General features: G+C 40.7%; 1 protein-coding gene across 18 annotated transcripts in view; it reads left to right on the top strand.

Annotated features, from left to right (window-relative positions):
- Positions 1-18,471, top strand: part of CLASP2 (cytoplasmic linker associated protein 2) — a 158,945-nt gene that overhangs the window by 40,106 nt on the left and 100,368 nt on the right. The window contains exon 1 of one of the 18 annotated variants that reach the window (XM_055134091.1): positions 439-754. The exons of the other annotated variants lie outside the window; for them this stretch is intronic. Within the exon in view, the coding sequence (XP_054990066.1) occupies positions 739-754 (16 nt within the window). The 5' untranslated portion in view covers positions 439-738. Of the gene's footprint in view, positions 1-438; positions 755-18,471 lie in introns of those variants that run through there. 18 annotated transcript variants of the gene reach the window in all.

Raw genomic sequence — 18,471 nt, 5'->3', positions numbered from 1 at the left:
CCCACCCGAAGCAAGCTTTGTTCCGCGTTGGCCTGCTGTCCGCACACAGAGCAGTCTTTGATGGGCTGCCTTTGACGTGATTTGTTTACGGGCAGCCAGAAATGCTTCCTGCATAATAAGCCCAGTTAATCATGGAAACCGGGTTGTTCTTGTTTATACACTTCTAGTAATCTTCTGTTGTGAATTTTTTTTTTAAAGAGAATGATAAAAGGATGAAGACCTTTTTTTGTTGTTGTTGTTAAAAAAAAAATAAGGTGCAAATCAGTGAATCCATCTGATCATGTGATTGTTCCTGATTACACAGATATCTTTAGGGAAGCAGAAAATGATTGCTGAACACATGCCTTGTGTTTTGATGATTGCATTAAAAGTCCCCCCGTGGGATGGCGTGTCTTGGCTCCCAGAGCTTTCCTTAGATTAAATTTTAGGCAGCCAGTCCAAGGAGCAACATCATAACCTGCACCTCACCGCGAATGTGCTGTTAAAGAATAATCTTGATCAAGCTCCGAGCGGCTCGGCTCAATAAACCAGGGCTTTCAGCAAGACCCCAGACTTTTATTTTGAAGTGGAGCAGCAGCTGTTGGCTATTGCGGTGCAGAGCTGCAGCGCGGCCTGGGTCACACAGTGCTCCGGTGTCTGCAGGCTTCAGGCCGAGCCCAGTGGCGCAGGCACTGAGCTGCATTTATTTGCCGTGCTGTTTTGACCTCTTGGTTTGAAAGGGCTCCCTGGACCATCTGAATGGCTATGGGAGATGGTGAGTAAGATTTATAATTAATTTCTTCTTTCGCTTGTGCTCCACACTTCCTTTTTTTTAAAAGTGCCGATCCTTTGCTGTGTTAAGAAACGCATTTCTCCCTAAAGAATGAAGGACACAGCGTGTGGGGGTGGTGGGAGGGTAGCTGTACAGTGGTGTGCATGTATGCACTTGTGCTTACTTGTCACTAAGTATCTTTTTCTACTTGATCGGTTTGTATTGTAGGATCTGGCAAACATTTGGTGGTAATTTGCCTGGAACCCAAGGAAGTCGGCAGGGTCAGGTGTTGGCTCTGAGGGCTATTGGTAGAAACATGGGATGAATATATGCAGAAGCTCTGGTGAGAGAACAGTAGCCTTTTGGAGAATGGCAGATTTGGGCATGATTTGGTTAGCAAAGCTTGACATCTTCCCTGTTGATTTGACAACAAGTAGAATTCTGTGGTAATGAAGAAGCAAAATGGCTTGCCATGAACACTGTTTTAATTAATATCCTGTGATTTGGCAGTGATCCTGCTGGCTGATTTTCTTAAAAATCCTAAATAAATTCTGTACAATTTGTTTGGAAATTAATCTTTCAAGTATTTTATCGTGATGATTTTTAAAACACTCCAGTAGTGCTTTGTAGTTTTTAGAAGCACTTTGCATTAACTCCTCAGATATACTTGACAGTGTAGTGCACAGAATATTTTGGTACTTTTCCCATTTCACGTACTGGGAAACTGAGGCTTGCTGACATAGATTCCCAGATCCCAGGCGCAGAGTGGAAACCAAAACCAAGTCTAGAGTTCTCAAGTGTGCATTCGGTATTATTTTTCGTCACGCTTACTGCTTGAGCTTTGTTTTCAGTATTAAGTCTTTTGTTATGGTGTTTATCGGTATGCTTTATAACTGCATCAATACCAGAGTTATATGTGAAGGAGAATTAAGAGTTTCTAATGAAGAAATGAAGAATTAGGTTTTAGCATTAGGTCCTCTTTTGGTGGACGGTGCGGGAGCGCTCCTAAGCAGTGCTCAGGGGGGCTCCTGGTGACCCTCAGCCAATCAGACCAGAAGGTTCAGTCCTAGGGCCTGAGAATGTGCTGCTGTTTAAGCCCTGTGGTGCCAGGAGCTGCCAGTCCTGCTCTGTTGGTGCTTGGGGCTCAACGCTTGGCAGTATTGGGGGGCCCCAGGGCTACGTCTCGTTATACTGGTGGTTAGCATGGAATACTGGGGATCAGACCAGGGTCCTGCTCATGCGCCCTCAGCTCCTGCTCTTTCCCGTGGTTCCTGCACTGAGTTCTTCAGGGACACCTTTGAGACCCAACAATTTGGCTTTCCTTTGAGCATTTAGTAACTGAAAGAGTTTGTTCCTTTGGGACTTGGAGAAGTAGTATAGAAACTTAACAAAACAATAATATTGGTTGGCGAGTCCTTTAAGCTACATGTTAATGAAAATCATATTAAATTTGATTTTGTGTCGAGGTATGATTTGTTCTAAGAATTAATGTGACTTTCATATGCCTTTATAAAAACATTATTTAAAATACGAATTTGAAGGCAGAAACTACTAATTAAATTAATACTTGGTCATGTACTTAAAAGAGCATTGCTAAGTTTCTTTTGGGGTGGGGGCCAGGGTGTTGAACCTTACTATACAAGCAACTCTAAATGTTATATTTAATTTGGGCCTATTAGATTTAATTTTTTTCCAAACATTGATAGTTTGGTGATTGTAGTGTACATTTACTTACTTTTTAATTTTTTTCTAGTAACTAATAAATCCCCTCAGACTGGGAACATGTTAATTTTTAAAAAATTAAAATAAAAAATTAAAATTATAAAACTCTGAAAATAACTTTCTTGCCCATTCTCTTCTTTAAAACATTTCATTTTTTGTCTTTTAAAATAATAAAGCAATAATGATGATCAAAGTGAAATACCTTTTTAAAAAATGAAAGTTTACATAATAAAAGTGTGTGTGTATGTGATATGTTATCTTGGGATGTGTAGTTCCAAAAGTTTCATATATCTTCTATATATCATTCTTTCTCACATACATTACACTGGTGTCATGTGACAATATATAACATGGATTACACTGTTTATAGTCTATGTCATTTCCTAGTCTTTTATTTTGAATTAAAGTCGGAATATACATTATCTCCTTTTCAAATTTCAAACAGTACATATAAAGCAAAAATCCCCTTATGACCCTTTCTAAGTCCTAACCCAGGTTTAATCAGAGAATGAGCATTTTTATTAGTATGAGTTAATTTTTTCGTACCTTTTAATATGCCTCACTTGCATACTAAGTGTAAAACATAATGGTTTTTGATTGATTGTATTTGCATAAATGATATCTTTCTGAATATACTTTTAGCACTTGCTGTTTACTAAGTATTGTGTAGAGATTTTAATTATCATTCATCATGGCTAATTATCTCATTTGTTTGAAATGTTGCATAGTATTCCATAGTATGGATGAAGCATAATTATTTCATCTTTTATGGCATTTAGATAGTTTTATTGTACATTTATTTTTTTCTGAAGTAAACACCTTTGTACAAGTATTTATGTATTGCTATGCATATATATCACTGTATCACTGTCATCCTGTTGCTCATTAATTTGCTCGAGCAGGCACCAGTAACATCTCCTTTGTGAGACTTGTTGTCGCTGTTTTTGGCATATCGAATATGCTGTGGGTAGCTTGCCAGGCTTTGCCATGTTGGTGGGATACTCTTGGTAGCTTGCCGGGCTCTCTGAGAGGGACAGAGGAATTGAACCCAGGTCGGCTGTGTGCAAGGCAAATGCCCTACCGCTGAGCTGTCGCTCCAGCCATGCATACATATATTTCATAAAATAGTTTAGGAGTTGAATTTCTGAATTAAATATTTTAGCCATTTTGTTTTGTTTCAGGAATAGCCAGTTTCCTCCAAAAGGTTGTTTATTACTTACACTCCCACCAATAGTGCCTGTTATCCTGCAGTCTTTTTAGTTCTTATTATTAGTCTTTTAAAATTGCCTGTCAGATGGTTGAAAAGTATCTTTTTAAAATCTTTTTTAAAGCATTCCTGCTTTCTAATAAGGTTGATCACCATTCTTTTTTTTTTTTTCTTTTTGGATCACAACTGGCAGTGCACAGGGGCTACTCCTGGCTCTGCACTCAGGAATTACTCCTGGCAGAGCTCCGGGGACCGTATGGGATGCTGGGGATTGAGCCCGGGTCAGCCACCTACAAGCCAAATACCCTACCCGCTGTATTATTGCTCTGGCTCCTTCTATGTTTTACTATTTCTTTTTCTGTGGATTGCCTTCTGGCATACTTAACTTTAGTTATTTGACTTCTTTGTTCCTTATTTATAATTGCTCTCTATGTAATCTGGTTGGTCTGTTATCTGTATGTTATTGGCTTATTTTCTAAGGCCACATGAAAGATTTTATTGCTTTCATTTCTAGGCAAACTCTTATGAAGCCCTTACCATGATTTTCAATTGAGTTTCAGGTGATTTTCAGCTTAATTATTTTTGTCTTTATCTACAAATATAAAACCGAGCAGTCATGATAGTGCAGCAGGTAGGGTGCTTGAGTTGCGCATGGCTGACCTGGGTTCAGTCCCTGGCACCCTGTATGGTCACCTGAGCCCTGTAGAGTGATCCCTGAGCACAGAGCTAGGAATAAGCCTTGAACGCAACCAGGTGTGGCCCAAAAGCCAAAGCCAAACAAACAAACAAAAAGACCTAGGCAGTCAAATGAGAGTGAGATGGCTTTGTACTGTCAGGACAAACAGAGTTGAAAACCTGTAGGATTATTGTGTGGCTCAAAAATCACACAGCAGGAATTTGGCCTTTTATTGTTTTGCTGAAGAGTGGCTGGAAAGAAATAGATTGTTTCTAAATTATTATTCCAACACAAATCTTTTAAAATACATATATATATAAACTTTGCTCTGTGACCTTCACTTTCTAGAATAAGCCTTTTGATAGATAACATCAGAAAACCAATATATCAGATAATAACATTGTATGTTATATGTCAATTGCTATATTAGTTTTGGGAGAAGGAAAATTACAGCAAAAGATGAACACTGACTAGATTGCTCCTCTTCTATATTTTGGAATATTCCATGCGATATGTTACGATTGGGTAATACTGATCACTGAAAGAATGCAGTGCATTAACTGATTTGCAAATGAGCAAGTTCTTTTCTAGGAACAATGGTAAGGGGGGAAGGTGGTGGGAGGAAAGGTGTGTAAGGAGAAAAAAGTAAATTACAGGAGGCAAAAGCTTGGACATATAGTAGCAATACTGGCAATGTGTGGTGAGTACTGAAATGGAGAATCTTGGCCTTCACACAGACCAATTTATCCATCTAAATGCAAGGATCTGGGACCAGAAACACCGTATACTCAAACATGATGTTGCTATTGAGCCTAATCTCCAAGAAAAGGTTTACACCTTTTTTTTTTTTTCTTTTTGGGTCACACCAAGCGATGCACAGGAGTTACTCCTGGCTCTGCACTCAGGATTCACCCCTGGCAGTGCTCAGGGGTGTGCAAGGCAATCGCCCCACCCGCTGTGCTATTGCTCCAACCCCTACACCTTATCTTTGTATGTGTATAACAGTGTAGTTGATGACATCTGTTAGGATCAACTTGTAGCTTATCATGAAAATGTAACTATCTAAAATGGCTAGGTGAAGGTTCTAAACCTGATTATAATGATCCTCATCACTTGTTTGTTTGGTTTCTCCTTATGGGATATCATTGGTTATTACAGACTATGCCGCTATTTGATTTTGTTGGAGCGATAGCACAGCGGTTGGGTGTTCACCTTTCACGCGGCCGACCCGAGTTCAATTCCTCCGCCCCTCTCGGAGAGCCCAGGAGTATCAAGCCCGCACGGCAGAGCCTGGCAAGCTACCCGTGTGTATTGGATATGCCAAAAACAGTAACAATAAGTCTCTCAATGAGAGATGTTACTGGTGCCCGCTCGAACAAATCGATTAGCAACGGGATGACAGTGACAGTACCAAATAATGATTTGAACTATTGAACATCATTGTTCTATGAAGGAAGGGAGTTAATTTTAGGACTCCTTTAAAAGAAAGGCTAGCACTATAGCACTGTTGTCCCGTTGTTCATCAATTTGCTCGAGCGGGCACCAGTAACGTCTCCATTGTGAGACTTGTTACTGTTTTTGGGATATCGACTATGCCCCTGGTAGCTTGCCAGGCAGGCTCTGCTGTGCGGGCGGGATACTGTTGGTAGTTTGCCCGGCTCTCCGAGAGTGATGGAGGAATCGAACCCGGCTTGGCTGCGTGCACGGCAAAACACTCGACCCACTGTGCTATCCCTCCAGTCCAAAGGAAAGGGTAAAAGTTTTCAAATATGTCTGTAAGTGAATCATTACTAGGACCTGAGAGATAGCTCAGCTGACTGGAGTGCATGCTTCTCACACAGGAGGTCCCAGTCAGTCCCCAGCACTGCCCAGGGCCCCCCAACCCCCAGCACCACCAGGAGTGAGGCCTTAGCACTGAGCCAAGAAGAGCTATGGGAACCACCAGATACGGCTCCAGAACTAATAACAACAGCAACAACAATAGTAATTGAATTAATATCTACATCAAATTTTAGATCATATCAAGTTTCTTGGCCTCATTAAAACTGTATGAAATAGGCTTTATTAATAAATAAAATAGTTAATTTACATTTACCCACTGCTAATTCCATATCACTTCATGTGAATGTTAAAATTCACCATTGTTTTGTTTAGTGAACTGAATTTTATATTTCTCATAATTTTACAGAACAATTTTATTTTACTCTAAATTGAGGATATTTTAAATTCTCACTGTTTCATTATTTTCTGAAAAATCGTGATTTTTTCTTTGTTACCTTTTTTTGGCCAGCAGTGCTGGTCACTCCCAATGGGTGTTTTGGAGGACCGGTCCAGGCGCTTGAAATCCAGTCAACTTTAACCTCTGCACTGCCTTTTTTTTTTCTTTTATCTTTTTGTTTCTTTTATTTTGGGGGGTCCACACCCAGCAATGCTCAGGGCTTTCTCCAAGTTCTGTACTCAGGAATCACTGCTGACAGGGCTCGGGGGACCATACAGAGTGCCTGGGATAGAACTCAGACTGGCCACGTGCAAGGCAAACACCATCCCTGCTCTGCTGTGCTGCAGCCCCACCCTCCATGGTTTCCTTCAGCTCTAAGAAATTTCCTTCTTTCTCTCCTTCCCTCTCCTTCCCTCTCTCCTGTTCTGGGAACTGTGGTACTGGAGACCAAATTCAGGTTTTCTGCACACAATGCAGGTGCTCTAGCCCATTGAGCTCTTTATCTGATCCACTTCCTTTCTTCTTTCCTCTCTGCTTCCCTCCCTTCTACCTGTCTTCACCTGTTCCTTAACTTTGGTTTTTCCTTATGGGATTGTTGGTAGATGTTGAACCGTGTAGGCTGGGTCACCTCTGCCTGTTACGTATATTTTATCCCAAGTTTTCCATCTTTTTGTTCAGCTCATCATTCTGTGAGGTTTCCTTAATTTTCTCATCCAAGCCATCTACTAAATTTCAGTTTCAGTAAACAGTTTAAATAGTTCCAAGAATTTGCTTTCTCCTTTTCAGGTGGTCTGTTTTTATGACTGTACACAAGTATGTGTGTTCACACACTTCTGTGGTAGGTATTGAGTTCTGAGTTGAGGTGGGAAGACTTTAATAATGAAATGATTCCATAGATAACAGAATTGATCCTTGTTAGTCATGTCTATACCTGCTTGTTAGAAACATACACTTCTCTATCATTCTACAAGGTCGATCAGTTCTCTCTGCCTTTTTCAGCTAGCATTGAGAATTTCAAGTTGCAGCTTTGATACAGTGTTATTCTTCAAAAAGCCTTCTACCCTTTTTCATATGCATCATGCAAGAATTTATTGCTATCGAGGTACCTATTCACATATTCACTGCTTTGCCTCATTCTTTTTGCTCTTATGTTGCTTATCACTTTATTGGGGTTTTGTTGCAGGGTTTTAAGCAGGAAAGTACAATAATTCCAATTATAATTTTAAAAGAAAGTTTCAAACATACGCCTCAGTAGAGAATATTGTAATAACAACCCCCCCCATCATCAGGCTGCAGGAAATTATCCCTGTCTCCCTGTCTCCTCCTGAATCTGAATTATGACTGTGTGTGTTAACATGTGTGTGTGCACTACTCAAACACATATATACAAGAAAATGAAATGTCTCTTTAGAAAGATATTTTGGGGCTGGAGAGATAATACAGCGGGAGGGTGCTTGTATTGCATGTGGCATGCGGCCGTCCCCATTTCAATACCTGGCACAGTGTATATGGTCCCCATGCACTGTCAGGAGTGATCCCTGTACACAGAGGAATCCCTGAGATGGGGTGTGGCCTTAGTTGTTTATATATATTATATATATATATACACACCCATATATACACACATATAGTGTTTATATCCACAGTATATATATATAACTAGTATGTATATATACAGTAGGTTCTTTATATATATGTATATGCATATAAATACTAATACTGAATAGTAGGTTCAGATGTTTTCAGCCTAATCCATCCATTTTCAAGTTTCCTGCCAGTCTGTCCCTTAACGGTTATTGAATTAATCCTAATTACTGACCTTGTCTACTTTTGTGGTTGAGAAGGTCAAGGAAAGACAGTTACGGAAGGTGTAGTAGTGTGAACAGAAGTGGTACAGGTCTTGTCTTTAGTAGTAAGGTCAGAGGTATAGCAAAAACGGGTGAATTTGAAATTTAACTTGGAATTTTATACAACCAATGGGAAATGATCCATGAAGGGCAGAGGAATTCTTGGGTTTTTGTTTGTTTTGTTTGCTTGTTTTCTTTTTGGGCCATGCCTGGCAGTACTCAGGAGTTACTCCTGATTCTGCACTCAGGAATTACTCCTAGTGGTACATGGGAACCATATGGGATGGAACCCAGGTTAACTGCATGTAAGACAAGCACCCTAGGGCCTGGAGCAGTAGCACAGTGGGTAGGGCCTTGCACGCGACTGGCTGGGGTTCAATTCCCAGCATCCCATATAGTTACCACCAGGAGTAATTCCTGAGTGCAGAGCCAGGAGGAGTAACCCCTGTGCATCGCCAGGTGTGACCCATAAAAGCAAAAAAAAAAAAAAAGACAAGCACCCTACCCACTGTACTATCACACAGAGGAGTACTTGGTTGGAATGGGGGTTCCTGTGTTTTGCACTTGTACAGCTGAATAGGTAAATGGTGATGTCATTTACTGGGGTGAGGAAACAGGAAGAACACATTTGGAGATGGAGTTCATGTTAGGTTACCTTTGCCAAATTAGAGATGCCTCTGGAGCATCTATAGGTGAGATGTTTAATATGTGGTTGAATATGTCACTGTCACTGTGATCCCATTGCTCATTGATTTGTTCAAGTGGGCACCAGTAATGTCTCTCATTGTGAGACTTAATTGTTACTGTTTTTGGCATATCCAGTATGCCATGGGTAGCTTGCCAGGCTCTGCCTTGCGGGCGTGATACTCTCGGTAGCTTGCCGAGCTCTCTGAGAGGGGCGGAGGAATCGAGGGTTGAATATGTAGGTCTGAAATTCAGAGAAGGTTTTAGGTTAGAGGTAAACATTTGGAGTTGTCAGCATCTAGAGGATATCAAAGGATTGAGAATACAGGAGCCATTAGGTAATGTGACACAGTTAAAAAACCCAAGATCTTGTTGCTTGTTGTTTTAATTAGAATAAGGAAGTGTATAGTTTCAAGAGAAAAGAGGAACTTTGTATAAGATGTTAAACTTAATGTGAAACATTGTATTTTATCGATGAATGTATGTGTTGATGTGGGCTCTTTCTGAACTAGTTGGTTTACCAAAGAAAATCCACTTAAACTGATTTCTATTAGTAATATGAAGTTTTGGCGTACTCTTCCATGTGCTCTGTAAGATGTCAATTTTTAATCTTTTATATAAATTCAGAAGCAGAACTTTTGTAATATGTATACCTATTAAAATGGAAGTATCTATTTAAATATTTGGCTCTCCTTTGCCTTTTTTTTTTTTTTTTTTTGCTCTTTGGGTCACACCCGGCGATGCACAAGGGTTACTTCTGGCTCTGCACTCAGGAATTACCCCTGGCGGTGCTCAGGGACCATATGGGATGCTGGGAATCGAACCCGGGTCAGCCGCGTGCAAGGCAAACGCCCTACCCACTGTGCTATTGCTCGAGCCCCTATTTGGCTCTCCTTTGAAGGAAAAAAAAATAAGGAAAGGGATTCAGTCATGGCACTATAGCACTGTAGTCCCATTGTTCATCGATTTGCTCGAGTGGGCACCAGTAATGTCTCCATTGTGAGACTTGTTACTGTTTTTGGCATATCGGATACACCACAGGTAGCTTACCAGGCTCTGCCATATGGGTGGGATACTCTCAGTAGCTTGCTGGATTTTCCAAAAGAGAGGGACAGAGGAATCGAACCCGGGTCGGCCGCATGCAAGGCAAATGCCCAATCTGCTGTGCTGTCGCTCCAGTCCAGAATCATGGCATGTTATAAATTTATAATTCTGTATATGAAACCTTGGGGACTAGTTATATTTTATAATTCAAAATGTGTCAGATTTAAAAAGCACTTATGGTCATATATCATAAAAATTTTAGCTGGGTTATGGATAGCATCTTGTTACCAAGCACATTAGTGTTTTATAATTTAATATATTCAAATTAACCTTGAGTGGGATATAATGAATATGTCAGTTCATATTGTATTTTTACATAATTTCTGTTTACATAAGTTGAAATCTTATCACCAATTGGTTTTTCAAAAGACTGAACAAAACGAGAACTAGATGTTTAGAATTAGCTGACTCTCAGGGATACAGATATGGAATGTGGGCGTCTAGTATCTAATACTTGGTGGGGACAGTTTGCAAATACTGTATCAAAGCAGCAAAAGAGAAAAACTTACTCTACTTGGGATTCTTTTTCCTGCCTGTGCCCCACCTGTCATTACCTCCACTCCCTTCTCTTATCTCTACCTCCTCCATTCTTCTCTAGTTCTTCCTGTTTTCATCTTTTTCACCTCTCATGTTCTCATTTCTGTCTTCCAACTTCCATCATCTTTGTAACCCTCTTCCTTCTCTTCTTTGTCCAGCATATCTTTTTATTACTCTCATTCTCCTCTTCTTTTTCTTATCAGTTTTTTTTTTTTGGTGGGGGGGGTAGGAGGGATGACAAACCTGACTACACTTATGGTTTGCTCCTGGTGGGACCCAAGGGACCTGTATGTGGTGCCACAGATTGAACCGGTTAGCGGTGTGCAAAGCAAGTGCCCTGCATGCTGTACTATCTCTCCACACCTTCTTACTGTTTACCCCCATAATATGGTCTCTACACCCTGCTCCTGTTAATACTTTATATTCCTTAATGCCTCTTTTCTTGCCCAGGGAGTGTGGGGAGGGTTCACCCAGAAGTTCTTAATGGCCTATTTCTAGCTTTGTGCACAGGAGTGTTCACTGTCAGTGCTCAGGGGATATGTGGTACCAGGGATTGAGCGAGGGTAAACTGCATGCAAGTTTACCTGTCCAGTCTCCCCAACCTGATCCTGTAGTACTTATAAGTATGTTCATCTTGTTCAGTTTCTGCAGTCACTGTTGGCTTTTGACTTTTTGAGCATTGGAGAAAGTAACAACAGTCATAATCTTATATAAAGGTTGTTTCTGTATTTTGTCCTTTTTCACTTATTCATAGATATTTTATATGTATATGTATATATGTATCGTACATGATTTTTTAGTTTGGTTTTTTAAATTTTTTGTAGAGTTCACAATAATTTATTACGCTGTTTTCTAACACCAATCCTACCACCGTTACACGTTCCCACCACCATAATTTTGAATTTTCCCACCACCACCCAAGCATGCCCCAAAGACAGATCCTACATAGTTTGTTTTGTATTGCTTGTTGTGAATAATCCGTTAAAAATGATCCCCAAAAATTTTTCCTTAGAGGAAAGTGTATGAAGATTGTTTCGTCTCACCCTGGAGACATTAAGCTCTCCTGATTTTTTTTATTATGTATTTTTATTTCTAAAAGTTAGTTGTTTTAAGAAACCTATTACTCTCTCTGTGTATATATAGACACACACACACATATATATACATATATATATATAATTCCTCTTTCTCTGTCTCTCTCTCTCTTTCTCTCTCTCACACACACGTATATTCCAAATACAGAGCATAAAATGTCCAAATGCGGACTTTTTTTTTTTTTCAGTCTGTGCTCGATAATTCTAGGAGTTGAAGTGGGCCTCTTACTGTTGTCTCTTTCTACTTATTCTTCCTCATGGTATCTTGTTTTCTATTAGGTCAAAACCAAAAAGCTGAAAGTAGATACTGGACCAAACATGATGACCTCTCAGTGTCTGTGTTGCAAGCCATAATGCCCCAAAGTAGAGAGAGAGTATGGGGAATATTATCTGCCATGGAGGCAGGGGGAGGATGGGAAAGGAGGGGTGTACCATGGATATTGGTGGTGGGGAATGTGCACTGGTGGAGGGATGGGTGCTTGATCATTATGTGATTGTAAGCGAAAACATGAAAGCTTGTAACTATCTTACAGTGATTCAATGAAATTAAAAAAAAAAAAAAGCAACACAGCAAATGAACCAAAAAGCTTCTCGATGTCAGGAAGATGTCTCACAGAGAGCATGTGTGGGCTCTAGGTTTGATTCCCAGTACAACCTGGTCCCTCGAGTACTGCAGGGAGCACCCCTCGTGTCAGGGGTAGCCCCCAAGCATGGCAGGGTATGGCTCAGTACCCACCCCCACTTCCACTTCAATTAAAAAGACCCGTGGAAAATTTACATAATTTGAAACCAAAGACTTTCAGGAAATTTTTGCATTCACTTTGATTGGCTTTTGGGAATACTGCTAGAGTGAGCTTACTGAATGTGCTGTCTGGTTGGGTACCAGAACATACCACTTGATTTACTATTTCATTGCTCTTCCTTAGGTTAGTAATGTAAGAAAGAATGTAGGAAGGTAAGACCCTCTGACAGCTCACTTTAACCTTGAGATATAGTTGATGCATGTAGGCAGGCATTGTATACCAACTGATGATGGGAAGGGTCTCATATGAGACTGCTTCTTTGTCACTCCACTCCTGGTGGTACTGGCGGGGGGAGGGAGGAGTGGGTTCTCTTTGGTGCTGGGATCAAACCCAGGTCTCCTCCGTGAAAAGCATGCAGTTCAGCCCTTTAAGCTATCTCCCCAGACCCATAGACTTGGCTTCTGTGGTTATTGAGTTCTGTTTCCTTTGTTCCTCGAGGCCTTTGAAGTTCAAATGTACTGGTTTTATTTTTTGTGGGATTTTTTTTTTTACAATTTTATGAGCTATTTATTGTTTTTAAGAATTTTCTTTGAACTCTTTATTTTATCCAGTATTTAAAGTTGTTTGCTTTGGGAGTTCTGTTTCAAACAGCTTAGTGATGCTTTTACTAAAGATCTCTAGCAAGTCTCATTGCTGCGGAATGTATCATTCTGGCTATGTACAAAATAGGCAGAAGTGCTCACCCTGATAATACATTTCATGGGAGGGGGGGAGGCAACAGACCATGAATAACAAAAATCAAATTATAGGGACATTTAGTTGCTAGGGAGGTTGGGGTAGACCAGAAGTATCAGGTTATGGGGAGAGGAAGGGGCATTACAATATTAGTATCCAGAGGCAGCCACACTAAGAAAGTGTGTGTGTGTGGGGGGGGGGGTCCCAACCCCTTCCTCCCTAGAAAAAATAGTTAAAAAAAAAAACCGCCTGCAGCTGATGAGTGAACACTGTGAGCTTGGAGAGAAAAGGCTTGATGTATTTATTTGATGTTTTTAGCCTTCCAAGCAGGCCTCTGGAGGCCTGGGGGGCCCTCCCTCCTGGTGATTCTTGGGCAGCTGGGTCAGAGCTTCGATGTGAGACCCAAGGATGTAGTGCTCTAAGGGCCTTTTATGCCAAAATTGGTTGCCCAGGCCACCCAAGCAATCCTTGGAGGTGTCCATCGGTGCTCGGGACCATGTGGTGCTGGGGTATGGCCGCATGGAAGCATATGTCTTAACCCCTGTGCTGTGGCGTGGAAGAGTCTTCTCAGCAGAGAGAAGTGCTGAGGCCCTAATAATGAGTCCCATCAAGAACTAGATTGGAGAGCAAGTCGGAGAATGAGTCAGAGAGTGAGGTTAGAGAGAGGAACTAGATTGGGAAGCAAGTCGGAGAATGAGTCAGAGTGAGGTTAGAGAGAGACATACGGTACCTCAGGTCTTCATATCGTTTTTGTTTTTTGTTTTTTTTTTTTTGGTTACACCTGGCAATGCACAGGGCTTACTCCTGGCGTTGCACTCAGGAATTACTCCTGGCAGTGCTCGGGGGATCATATGGGGTGCTGGGAATCGAACCCGGGTTGGCTGCGTGCAAGGCAAACACCCTACCCGCTGTGCTATTGCTCCAGCCCCAAAGAGTCCTGGTCAGCCCTTTTATGAAGTCATAGGAGGATTTTGAGCAATAACCAGAGGGGATTTTTTTTTTAATTTTATTTCCTAATTTCTTTTCTTTTTCTTTTTTAAAAAATTTATTTATTTTTTATTTTTTATTTTTTTTCTTTTTGGGTCACACCCGGCGATGCACAGGGGTTATTCCTGGCTCTGCGCTCAGGAATCACTCCTGGCGGTGCTCAGGGGACCATATGGGATACTGGGAATCGAACCTGGGTCAGCTGTGTGCAAGGCAAACACCCTATCTGCTGTGCTATCGCTCCAGCCCCCAAATTATAGAACCTTTTATGCTAAGAGCTTGTAATGATCAATTGCTTTTATGAAAAATTTCAGTTATGGCAAAAAAAAAAAAAACCAAGACCCTTATACTGGCAGTGAGTTAAGATTTACTTCTACCAGTGTTTTATTTTATTTTATTTTATTTTATTTTATTTTATTTTATTTTATTTTTATTTTTGGGTCACACCCAGCAATGCTCAGGGGTTAATCCTGGCTCTGCATTCAGGAATTACTCCTGGCGGTGCTTGGAGGACCATATGGGATACGGGGGATCAAACCCGGGCTGGCTGCGTTCAAAGCAAACTGCCCTACCTGTTATACTATTGCTCTGGCCCCCTCTACCTGTGTTTTAGATTAGTTTATTTTTCCTTTTAATTTTTCATGTTTCGCTTTATGTATCTGAAGCTTGATCCCTTTGTATTTAGGATTCTGATTTTTTATCCTGTTCATTTATATGCTTAATCTTTATTTAGGTCTATAATGTAGCACTGTTGTCCATTGTTCATCGATTTGCTCAAGCGGGCACCAGTAACGTCTCCATTGTGAGACTTGTTGTTACTGTTTTTGGCATATCGAGTATGCATCGGGTAGCTTGCCAGCTCTGCCATGCGGGCAAGATACTCTTGGTAGCTAGCCAGGCTCTCCCAGAGAGACAGAGAAATTGAACCCAGGTCGGCCGAGTGCAAGGCAAACACCCTACTCGCTGTATAAGTCTATAATAATGCTTTTTAAAGCTGTTTTGTTTAAAGTTAGTAAAGTTACTCCAAGTTTCTTTCTATTGGTGTTTGCCATGGTCTGTGTTCGTCAGTTTACTTTTATGTGACTCATATATGAAGGTCATTTAAGTGACCTTTAAAAAGTTAAGTGTTTGGGGGCCAGAGAGATAGTCTAGGGGCTAAAGCACTTGCATTGCATGTAGCTGACCTTGGTTCAGTCTTAGTCACTGCCAGGAATGGTCCCTGAGCACTGCCGAGTTTGGCCCCAAAGGCCAAAAAGAAAAATCTTTTTTAATGTTGGCCTTTTACTTGGAACAGTTATTTTGTTTGCATTTAAGGTAGTTACATATTTGAATTTGTTTTGTCACATTTTTTATTTTGACTTTACTCAAAGGTGGCTTTTTTGGTTAGGCTTGGGGAATGTTTCCTAGCAGTGCTCAGGGGTCACTGCCAGCAGTACTCTGCCACCCGGTTAGACAGCACATGGCTCAGGCCCAGGGGCGGGAAGAGTGAACCGGGCTCAGGATCTGAGTGCCTGGAGAGCAAATTCTGGGCTCCCGGTGCTGCAGCCTCAGAGCCATCTCTGCTGCCCTCTGTCCCTGGTGTTTGCTCACTTTAATCTTTTTATTTTTATGCTTTCTAATTAATCAGATGCTATTTTTAATTTTATTTTTCTTCCATTAGTTCTGTGCACATTTACTCTTATTTTAGTGGGTGCCCTGGATCAGACGTGGGCAAACTCTTAACTTACAGGCCAGATCCAGCCAGTCTGTTTGACTGTTTTCTGCAACTAAAATTTGACTGAAGCAGCTACACCCATTTGTTTGCATATTATGTATCACTACTTTGGCATAACTGAATAGACCCACAGGCTGTGCTGTATGTATACCTAATATACTGACTGCATGACGCTCCCATAGGAGAAACATGCTCACCAATTCCTGACGTAAGGTCATGGTTCTACACTTTGATTGTGCTTCAAGGAGGACTTGTTAATATTCATATGTCGTAGTCTCCATATTTTCTAACTCATTGGGTGTGGATTGGGCCCCAAGAATCTGCAGTTCTAACACTTGGCAAATACTGCTCAAATGCTGGTCTGGGAACCTGATTTAATAAAAAATTGTGACCACTGACTTAGAGGTCACAATATATCTTTGATTTAAGTAAAAATAAAGAACTGTTTACTATTTCCATAATAATGTTAAGAATTTGAAACTTTTAAAAGTAGTGCTTGACAGTACTACTTTTTTGTTTGTTTGTTTGTTTGTTTTTTGGGGGGGTGCCTTTTGGCGATGCACAGGGGTTATTCCTGGCTCTGCACTCAGGAATTTCTCCTGGTGGTGTTCAGAGGACCATATAGAATGCTTGGGATCAAACCTGGGTCGGCCGCCTGCAAGGCAAACGCCCTACCCGCTGTACTATAACTCCAGTCCAACAGTACTATTTTGTAATCTCAAACTGGCAACAACTCAAATGCCCATCATTGATTGTATATTACTTAGAAAACTATAGGCAATGACAATGAGTTTTTTTTAACATATTGAATGAAAAGATGCTAGTTAGTAGAATACATATTTTGTGATTCCTTTTTTATAAAGTTCAAAAGTGAAAATCAGATGATGCTGTAAGACATTAAGGTTAGTTAGCTTTTTCAAGTTCTTGCATATATAGGAATATATGTTGGTTTGTGCGCCCACTCTGTGTCTCTTACCTTTGAAGTGGTGGTATCAAAAGAAATTTAATTTGGAGCTATATTGGTATTTTTAACATAAGTGAGTTTGGTATATATATGGGGAGAAGAAAGCATGTTTTGAGCCACGCCTAGCAGTGCCCAATGACTGCTCCTAGTTTTGTGCTCAGAAGTCACTCCTAGCGGTGCTTGGGGTCATAGGTGATACCTGGGATAAAACAGAGGATGGCCATATGCAAGGCAAAAGCACCTTATCCCCTGTACTATCTTGCCTTACCTCCTATACGATCTCTTCTGTTGAGTAGTGTGTGAAGCACATAGATTTTAATTTCTCCAACATGGCTTCTTTTTTTTGCTTTTTGAGTCACACCCGGCGATGCACAGGGGTTATTCCTGGCTCTGTGCTCAGGAATTACCCCTGGCGGTGCTCAGGGGACCATATGGGATGCTGGGAATCGAACCCGGGTCGGCCATGTGCAAGGCAAACGCCCTCCCCTCTGTGCTATTGCTCCAGCCCCTCCAACATGGCTTCTTAATGATATTGTGATGAAAGGTTGTTTTTTGGTTTTTTGGTTTTTTTGCTTTTTGGGTCACACCTGGCGATGCACAGGGGTTACTCCTGGCTCATGCACTCAAGAATTACTCCTGATAGTGCTCAGGGGACCATATGGGATGCTGGGAATAGAACCGGGTCGGCTGTGTGCAAGGCAAACACCCTACCCGCTGTGCTATCGCTCCAGCCCCTGAAAGTATCTTTTAACTAGATTTTTTTTCCTACAAGTTTTGCTATTTAAGTAAAATACTAGCTGAAATTGAATATGCTTTTACATTATGATGTCTAAAAAATTTTTGCCAATACATAAAATAGTCTTAATTAACACTTGGTATATTTGAAATTTGTTTGATAATTGGACTTGAAATATTCTCATGTAAGGTATCATTGTCATCGATTTGGGTATTAGCAGAGGTAAAGGACACAGGTTGAAATGAAAAGACTGTTATATTGATCTAAAGCCTGTGATAAAGCTGCTTTTCTGCCTCGCCCATCTTGTTTGCCCTGGTTGGTTTGTGCAGGGTCCTAGAGAAAACCATCTTCTCAGATGAGTGAAATGCATGCATCTTGTGATAATGAGCGGCGGGGGGAGGAGGGCAGGTGGGGAGGGAGGTGTTTTCATTTTACATAAGGAGATGGTACCTGTGTGGTGATTTACAGATGTTCTGGAAGGAGTTTTGTAGAATAGTTTGAATTGTTCATATTAGAATTGTTGATAAAATTGTGCAATCTGGTTTCTATGGCCTAAATAAACAGCAAATTGTAAGATTACAGAGTTAATTATGCTCAGTAATGAGCACTCTGATATTCCATGTCTTACTGATGCAATAATAAGCACCATAGCTGAATGAATACTGCATGAAATTGTATGTGCTATTTGTATAATTTTATGTGAATCAAGTAAAGTCAATTTGGTCTATTAACCTTTAGTATTAAATGCCTTT

The sequence above is a fragment of the Sorex araneus genome, chromosome 4 (assembly GCF_027595985.1).
Source record: "Sorex araneus isolate mSorAra2 chromosome 4, mSorAra2.pri, whole genome shotgun sequence".
Classification (NCBI taxonomy): domain Eukaryota; kingdom Metazoa; phylum Chordata; class Mammalia; order Eulipotyphla; family Soricidae; genus Sorex; species Sorex araneus.
This window is presented reverse-complemented; position numbering and strand designations above follow the sequence as displayed.